This window comes from Oncorhynchus clarkii, chromosome 22 (assembly GCF_045791955.1).
Source record: "Oncorhynchus clarkii lewisi isolate Uvic-CL-2024 chromosome 22, UVic_Ocla_1.0, whole genome shotgun sequence".
Taxonomy (NCBI): Eukaryota; Metazoa; Chordata; class Actinopteri; order Salmoniformes; family Salmonidae; genus Oncorhynchus; species Oncorhynchus clarkii.
In genome coordinates, this window is record NC_092168.1 from 17,044,664 (window position 1) to 17,053,906 (window position 9,243).

General features: G+C 41.3%; 1 protein-coding gene across 1 annotated transcript; it reads left to right on the plus strand.

The window, feature by feature from the left end:
* Positions 1-61: 61 nt before the first annotated feature.
* LOC139380277 (interferon alpha/beta receptor 1a-like) lies at positions 62-8,451 on the plus strand. The gene is made up of 6 exons (XM_071122838.1): positions 62-247; positions 828-954; positions 1,103-1,284; positions 1,706-1,863; positions 7,286-7,430; positions 7,550-8,451. The coding sequence occupies exons 1-6, from the start codon at positions 199-201 to the stop codon at positions 7,960-7,962; spliced, it is 1,074 nt and encodes a 357-aa protein (XP_070978939.1). The 5' UTR covers positions 62-198; the 3' UTR covers positions 7,963-8,451.
* Positions 8,452-9,243: the final 792 nt, after the last annotated feature.

Here is a 9,243-nt window from a genome sequence, read left to right on the forward strand (position 1 = left end):
CACTGTAATTTTGATTTCCTGTGTGTGTGGTTGGTTTCTACATTGACTTATACTGGGGCGGAAAGGTACGATCGTGAACAAGGGTATAATGAGAACAACGCAATGCCGCGCATCCTTGAGAGGTCTTGTCGCCGTGACTGAAGAAGGGTCGACGTGGAAATAGAGGGGAGGGAAGCGATCAAGACCGGGGATTAAGATATGAAATTACGCCTATTTGCATGGCCAGTTTTTCTCCTTGCATACACCGGTAAATATTTTGATTCAAAATGAAAGCGAAACGACAGACCGCTCCACTCGGTTTATTTTTGCAATGATTGAGCGGTGAATAGACATTTTGATTCAAATAAATCCCACCTAAACAAGTGTTACAAATTAATCTAAAAGCTTGCAATATTAATCGTGTATAGTCATTGTGTATTCTCTGAACTGTACCAATCTTTGCAGATTTAGGATGAGCTGCCACACGGGTTTAAAAATTATGTACATAACATAATAAAACAGGCTGAAGATGTCTTGGTTTCCTTTTCTTTCTCAACATCCTGTGCTACATGTCAGTAAACTGTCTCGTCTAGGCAAAGGTGTGTTATGAGTGGTTCATATCTTAACCACATTAATTCGAATTCTATTCATTTCACACTCCTTCCACAACAGCTTTATCATGTCTTGGAGTGATACTGCTCCAGCAGACTAAAAAGTCTCAGTAGGCCTAGATGTTGGTGTAATGTCGTCATTGTCCTCCACCTCTGCTATGACGTTACTATAACATCAACACTGCTGTGATACTAAAGAACATCTGAATTCTGACATAATTCTGGCGTTTCCCTCAGTGTTTGCTGCGCTGCCTAGACCTTATAACGTGAGGATGGATGCAGTGAACACTCGATACATCATGAAATGGGACTGGAATCACTCCATGGCCAATCACAACATCACGTTCACCGCTCAATACACATTGTGAGTACCAAGAGCCTTTCTTAATCCAGGACAATAAAAGGTATATATTCAGTAAAAAATATGTTTACTCTGTTTTAAGCATGCTGTCTGGTACTTGAATGAACCTCACCAACAAGCTAGCCATTTTTCCTCTCTTGTCTCCTCATAGTTCTCATAAACAGTCGGACGAGAGGTCCTACACAGGGATGTGTATCGGGATAACTGAGGAGAGGTGTGACTTCTCTAGGGAGCTGGCCTTCTACATGGGGTCATACATACTGAGAGTGAGGGCCGAGGGCAGGGGTCAGATGTCAGACTGGTACAGGCTGGAGTTCATTCCTGATGAACATGGTGAGGCCAACAACATCTGTAACTGGACATGCACACTTTGTGGCTGTGTGCAAGCTTTTGTTTCAGCCCAACTCCAACACATTTTTTGTCATTTAGCAGAGGCTCTTAACCAGGCAAACTTAGTGGTAGGTGCATACATTTTCATACATTTTTCATACTGGTCCACTGTGGGAATCGAACCTACAGCCATGGCGTTGCAAGTGCCATGCTCTAACAACTGACCTACACAGGATTCATAAAACACACCTGATTTCAAATAACTGGTCTAAAATGTGAGTTTGTTGATCATTTGAATCATGTCTGTAAAGTGGAACAATGCTAGCTTACAGACTTAAAAACAGCATGTGCTCAAGTGCCATATGTTATTGCAGTTGAGGCTGTGATGTAGCCATTGACAACACTGTTTGTTCCTGTGTTACAGCGGACCTAGGCCCCCCATCCCATGTGGCGTTCGATCCAGGGGACACCATGTTAACAGTGAGCTTCAGGGAGCCAATGACGGAGCAGAACACCCCCATGAGATCTGTGTTAGACATGTTCTTCAGTCTGCAGTATTGGGAGAAGCATTCACCCAGCAAGGTCAGGACTCACTTCAACAGCTAGGCTTTTATGGTTAAGTAGTAGTGATGATTCACAAGTAGAGTGGTGGTAGGAGTTTTGTTAAGATGGGAATAAACGGCAAACCGCCGTGAACAGCTCTTTCGGAAGCACCTGCGGAGGGCCAGACAAATGTCATGTCATCGCATGTGCACAAGCAAATAGCGCCATTCCACTGCCCTTTCTCGTAACATAATATCCTCCAAACCAATTATAAAACAAACTGTGCTGTCATTTCTTTGAAGTCTAGCAGCTGGATATGCTGTGATAAGAGACCGGGGGGTGGGGTGTAACATGTCCTCTGTCTAAAAGGGACACGCTGCATTGCCTTTTCAAATGTTGCCAGATCAAACAAGTTTTTGGTGTATTTGAAGCCTGCAAAGATGAAGAAAAGGTTTCCATTTCTTCTTTGTTCACTCTTCAATGCCTATCCTCAAGTGACTCACTTGTGTTATTGTCCCCTGTTGTGTGGTTGGGCCAGGAAACATGACGTGAAAAGAAGGGCAGGAAACAGGACGTGAAGGAGCTTTGGTGGTTTTCTCTCATAATCCATCTGTTACTTACATACTGTCGTGTCTTTACTATGGATTACATTATATTTGACATGCTATTTTATCAAATCAATTCTCTGTAATTAATATGACCTGAATAAACATATCATGTACAGTGCCTTGCGAAAGTATTCGCCCCCCTTGAACTTTGCAACCGTTTGCCACATTTCAGGCTTCAAACATAAAGATATAAAACTGTATTTTTTTGTGAAGAATCAACAACAAGTGGGACACAATCATGAAGTGGAACGACATTTATTGGATATTTCAAACTTTTTTAACATATCAAAAACTGAAACATTGGGCGTGCAAAATTATTCAGCCCCTTTACTTTCAGTGCAGCAAACTCTCTCCAGAAGTTCAGTGAGGATCTCTGAATGATCCAATGTTGACCTAAATGACTAATGATGATAAATACAATCCACCTGTGTGTAATCAAGTCTCTGTATGAATGCACCTGCACTGTGATAGTCTCAGAGGTCCGTTAAAAGCGCAGAGAGCATCACGAAGAACAAGGAACACACCAGGCAGGTCCGAGATACTGTTGTGAAGAAGTTTAAAGCCGGATTTGGATACAAAAAGATTTCCCAAGCTTTAAACATCCCAAGGAGCACTGTGCAAGCGATAATATTGAAATGGAAGGAGTATCAGACCACTGCAAATCTACCAAGACCTGGCCGTCCCTCTAAACTTTCAGCTCATACAAGGAGAAGACTGATCAGAGATGCAGCCAAGAGGCCCATGATCACTCTGGATGAACTGCAGAGATCTACAGCTGAGGTGGGAGACTCTGTCCATAGGACAACAATAAGTCGTATATTGCACAAATCTGGCCTTTATGGAAGAGTGGCAAGAAGAAAGCCATTTCTTAAAGATATCCATAAAAAGTGTCATTTAAAGTTTGCCACAAGCCACCTGGGAGACACACCAAACATGTGGAAGAAGGTGCTCTGGTCAGATGAAACCAAAATTGAACTTTTTGGCAACAATGCAAAACGTTATGTTTGGCGTAAAAGCAACACAGCTGAACACACCATCCCCACTGTCAAACATGGTGGTGGCAGCATCATGGTTTGGGCCTGCTTTTCTTCAGCAGGGACAGGGAAGATGGTTAAAATTGATGGGAAGATGGATGGAGCCAAATACAGGACCATTCTGGAAGAAAACCTGATGAAGTCTGCAAAAGACTTGAGACTGGGACGGAGATTTGTCTTCCAACAAGACAATGATCCAAAACATAAAGCAAAATCTACAATGGAATGGTTCAAAAATAAACATATCCAGGTGTTAGAATGGCCAAGTCAAAGTCCAGACCTGAATCCAATCGAGAATCTGTGGAAAGAACTGAAAACTGCTGTTCACAAATGCTCTCCATCCAACCTCACTGAGCTCGAGCTGTTTTGCAAGGAGGAATGGGAAAAAATGTCAGTCTCGATGTGCAAAACTGATAGAGACATACCCCAAGCGACTTACAGCTGTAATCGCAGCAAAAGGTGGCGCTACAAAGTATTAACTTAAGGGGGCTGAATAATTTTGCACGCCCAATTTGTCAGTTTTTGATTTGTTAAAAAAGTTTGAAATATCCAATAAATGTCGTTCCACTTCATGATTGTGTCCCACTTGTTGTTGATTCTTCACAAAAAAATACAGTTTTATATCTTTATGTTTGAAGCCTGAAATGTGGCAAAAGGTCGCAAAGTTCAAGGGGGCCGAATACTTTCGCAAGGCACTGTAAATGTAATTAACTTGGAAGTCGGGGCCCCACGGTAGAATGTTTATAGAGCTGTTATCTTTCAAATAAACTCTTAAAGACCTGTTAATCTTTTATATCAATAGCAGTCAATTATTAATCGTCACCTTATTCAGTCTCATCTGAACGTTGTAAAATTCTTGGTTATCTTCACGAACCCTGGCTAACAAGTTGAATCAGCAATACAAAATTGGTTGAATTGTTTATTTACTAAATACCTAAATAATCACACAGGATGGATCATACATTGATTACTAATTATATCATAAAAGAAAACGTCCCTAGCGGACAAAACTGATATGACGGCTGGTTGCACAAAGAAAGGGGGTTGGGTTTGAATGAAAGCGCGGGAAGACTGAGGAACAAAAGGATTGTGTCTCTATCGGACCTTATGAAGCTATGCTATCGTAAATACAGAATCTTATGCATTCTAAATAACCTCCCATTTGAAAAAGGAAAATGCAAGAAATATATTTACTCTGAGCTGCGCTTCGATAGATTGTTAGAAGATGGAAGCCTGAGTTGCCCAGCAGAGATGTCCCATCTCCTTTGAAGAATATTTCTGGTTGTAGGGCGGATACGTTGTCGTCTGTCGTCGTGTGGTTGAACAGTTACATTGTAGTACACTGTCTTTCTGAAGAGATTGTCTGTCCTTTCCTAGTCCACGCACGTTTACAGCTGCTGCTGCTAACTCGACTTCTAGGATGTATAATTTCTTTAGTGAATAAGAGTTCAAAGTTGATACCAAGTTGCCATACTCAGCTCGTGTTGTATTCTGGCTGGTATAGTTAAAATGTATCCTTCCAGCGTGGCGAATGTCACCTCCACGTTGAAATTAGCCCTTTTGAATGTATGGACACCAGTCCTCACTTCATCGGGAACTAAAGTTAATTTCATTAGGTTGTAGTCGTTCAACCATTTGCAACCACAGCTCCCGCTGGGGTTTGCTTAGTCTGCCATGAATTGGGTCACGGGGCCTCTTATAGAAATGTAGAAAAGGTTTTGGTTCATAATTTCCAACCAATGCCTATTAACTTGGGCGTGGCCACTGAGTGAGCATATTTTACTGATGAAAACAATTCATTTTAAAAAGGTTAACATCACATTACATCATTTCGCAAATAGTTACATCTTTACTCATTCATTTTATACAATAATTAGATGCACACCCTATAATTGAGAAATGTACACATTCAGAGATATAGTTGTGTGTTTCCTGTCCTTCATGAGGTCCCCAAATGAAACACACTCGTCATAACTGTCCCTTAAGTGTCCACGGACCCTTCCCACATTCTCAAAAGTGGACATATTGTTTAATTCTCCCATTTTGGAGATTTAGGTGTTTGGCCAAGTCTCTGTTCTGGGAGACTCTCTCCCTCGATATGGCATGGTAGTTTCTACCCGGTATTTATGACCTGAGGTAATAAACCTGGCTTAGGAGAGCGAGTGAGAGGGGGGGGGGGCTATGATCTACACCCAGAAAGGTCCACGTCATGACTGTTGGAATTGGCTAAACTTTGAACATTGAGATATTAAATAAATGATAAATCAGAAGCATAGAATAGAAGGAGTGGAAGAGATTGGGTTTTATGTCATGTTTATAATCAATCTTCAGGTTGCTTTTAGTCATAATAATCAATAATATGTCAACCAGACAAAAGCTTTGTCAATATAAAAGGAAAACAAAAAAGGCGCACTCTTGGTTGCACGCATTAAAAACCTCTGGGACACTGCAGTGTCCACTCATTCAGAGTGGTCTTACTCCCTCATTTTTCAGAATACAAGTCTGAAACAATTTCTAAAGACTGTTGACATCTATTGGAAGCCATAGGAAGTGCAATTTGAGTCCTAAATCAATGGAATATGTATAGACAGTCAATAGAAAACTACAAACATAAAAAAAATCCACTTCCTGGGTGGATTTTTCTCAGGTTTTCGCCTGCCATATCAGTTATGTTATACTCAGACATCATTTTAACAGTTTTGGAAACTTTAGAATGTTTTCTATCCAAATCTACCAAATCTACCATATATGCATATCCTAGCTTCTGGGCCTGAGTAACAGGCAGTTTAGTTTGGGCCCGCTTTTCATCCGGATGCAAAATACTGCCCCCTACCCTAGAGAAGTTCAACAATTGGAGGTGTACCTGTGGATACCTGTGGATGTATTTCAAGGCCTACCTTCAAATTCAGTGCCTCTTTGCTTCACATCATGGGAAAATCAAAATAAATCAGCCAAGACCTCAGTATAAAGATTGTAGACCTCCACAAGTCTGGTTCATCCTTGGGAGCAATTTCCAAATGCCTGAAGGTACCACGTTCATCTGTACATCCAATAGTACGGCAAATTATTAACACCATGGGACCACTCAGCCGTCATACAGCTCAGGAAGGAGACGTGTTCTGTCTCCTAGAGATGAACATACTTTGGTGCAAAAAGTGCAAATCATTCCCAGAACAATAGCAAAGGACCTTGTGAAGATGCTGGAGGAAACAGGCACAAAGTATCGATATCCACAGTAAAACGAGGCCTATATCGACATAACCTGAAAGGCCGCTCAACAATGAAGAAACCACTGCTTCAAAACCACCATAAAAAAGTCAGATTTGCATGGGGACAAAGATCGTACTTTTTGGAGAAATGTCCTTAGGTCTGATGAAACAAAAATAGAACTGTTTGGCCATAATGACCCTTGTTATATTTGGAGGAAAAAGGGGGAGTCTTGCAAGCCGAAGAACACCATCCAAACCGTGAAGCACAGGGGTGGCAGCATCATGTTGTGGGGGTGCTTTGCTGCAGGAGGGACTGGTGCACTTCACAAAATAGATGGCATCATTAGAGAGGAAAAGGATGTGGATATATTGAAGCAACATCTCTAGACATCAGTCAGGAAGTTAAAGACCCAAGCATACTTCCAAAGTTGTGTCAAAATGGCTTAAGGACAACAAAGTCATTTTTGACATTTTTGTTGTTGTTGAGATATCTGAAAAAAGTAGAGCTCACTGCTTTATCAATCAATGTCACACCTTTTTGTTTTTTCAAAATGCTCAACTCAAGTACTATTTATATGTCTTACTGTGTGCTTTTGTCTACATCATACAGAAACAAGAGAAAGTTTTTGACTCCACAGAGGGAACATTGTTCCCGCTGAAGCCCTGGACAGAGTACTGCCTGCAGGTCAATGCATTCAGCAAATTTTACAATAAGACCAGCCCGTACACACAGCAACAGTGTGTGAGGACCCTGGGTAAAATTGAGAACCATTTACACACCATTACATTTAAATACACATTGTCCCTGAAAAAGGGATCTTTCAGATTTGAGCTTAACATCTATATTGACGCCTGCTCTGTTTGTCCCTTTAAGGATATCCTCCGGTGTGGAAGGTGTTGCTGGCTCTGCTGGGCTGTGTAGCTCTGATGACGACAGTGCCTGTCTACAGATGCCACAAAAAGAGAAAAAGTTTGGTCTCAAAGCACACATTTCCCAGCAGTATACTGCATAACACACAGGATACAATACCCCTTCTCCTCCTGCCTCGGGAGGAGAGCTGTGTGGCCACAGTTGTGGTGGCTGTACAGGTAGAGCAGACAAGCCAGGGTCAACAGCAACAGGTCAAGGGTCAGGGAGATGTTGAGGCGGAGCAGGACAGTGGCTCCTCCTCCATCCAGAGAGGACAAGGCAGCTCCAGTCAGGACTCTGGGATCTACTCAGGAGAAGACAGTGGAAAGAAGAGCGCAGGATCAACAACAACAAGTCAACCTAAAGAGACACACTGAGAAGAAAACAAATGGATCCCCATAGCAAACTGCTGTAGAGCAATTAGTGGAATTTTGGGGAGGAGATTGGATTCACTGTCAAGAGGAGAGCTCTTGGGGAAATTCTCTTTTAGTCAAATGACTTTTTAAGACTTTTTTAGACTAGCTATAAGACCCGATGCATTTCTCTAGTTGAGTTTATTGAGTTGCCTGGGAATAATGGCCAATAATGCAGGTTATGGAATGTACTGTATATGTTATTATTTTTATGTTATTCCCATGCAATAGGAGATATGAAATATATTTTGCTCAGATAATTCACAGGCCATTTAGAGTTCCTCTGTCCAGTGTTCTTTTGCCCATCTTAATCTTTTATTTTTATTGGCCTGTCTGAGATATGGCTTTTTCTTTGCAACTCTGCTTAGATGGCCAGCATCCCGGAGTCGCCTCTTCACTGTTGACGTTGAGACTGAAGTTTTGCGAGTACTATTTAATGAAGCTGCCAGTTGAGGACTTGTGAGGTGTCTGTTTCTCAAACTAGATACTCTAATGTACTTGTCCTCTTGCTCAGTTGTGCACCGGGGCCTCCCACTCCTCTTTCTATTCTGGTTAGAGCCAGTTTGCACTGTTCTGTGAATGGAGTAGTACACAGCGTTGTACGAGATATTCAGTTTCTTGGCAATTTCTCGCATGGAATAGCTTTCATTTCTCAGAACAAGAATAGACTGACGAGTTTCAGAAGAAAGTACTTTGTTTCTGGCCATTTTGAGCCTGTAATCGATCCCACAAATGCTGATGCTCCAGATACTCAACTATTCTAAAGGACAGTTTTATTGCTTCTTTAAAATCAGAACAGTTTTCAGCTATGCTAACAATTGAAAAATGGTTTTCTAACGATCAATTAGCCTTTTAAAATGATAAACTTGGATTAGCTAACACAACGTGCCATTGGAACACAGGATTCATTCACTCACCCAGTCACTAAGTAACAACCTGCTCACTGCCTAAAAGCCGGCAGCAGATCAGTTAAATATATATATACAGTACTGTTCAAAAGTTTGGGGACACTTAGAAATGTCCTTGTTTTCCATGAAAACATACATGAATATGAATAGGAAATATAGTCAAGACGTTGACAAGGCTATAAATAATGATTTTGAATTGGAATAATAATTGTATCCTTCAAACTTTGTTTTCATCAAAGAATCCTCAATTTGCAGCAATTACAACCTTGCAGACTTTAGGCATCCTAGTTGTCAATTTGTTGAGATAATCTGAAGAGATTTCACCCCATGCTTCCTG

Bases quoted from the DNA above. Each gene is read 5' to 3' on its own strand.
- LOC139380277 (XM_071122838.1), top strand. From the start codon at position 199: ATGAAATTACGCCTATTTGCATGGCCAGTTTTTCTCCTTGCATACACC. The intron at 955-1,102 runs GTGAGTACCAAG...GTCTCCTCATAG, and splicing joins TTCACCGCTCAATACACATT to TTCTCATAAACAGTCGGACG. The intron at 1,285-1,705 runs GTGAGGCCAACA...CCTGTGTTACAG, and splicing joins GTTCATTCCTGATGAACATG to CGGACCTAGGCCCCCCATCC.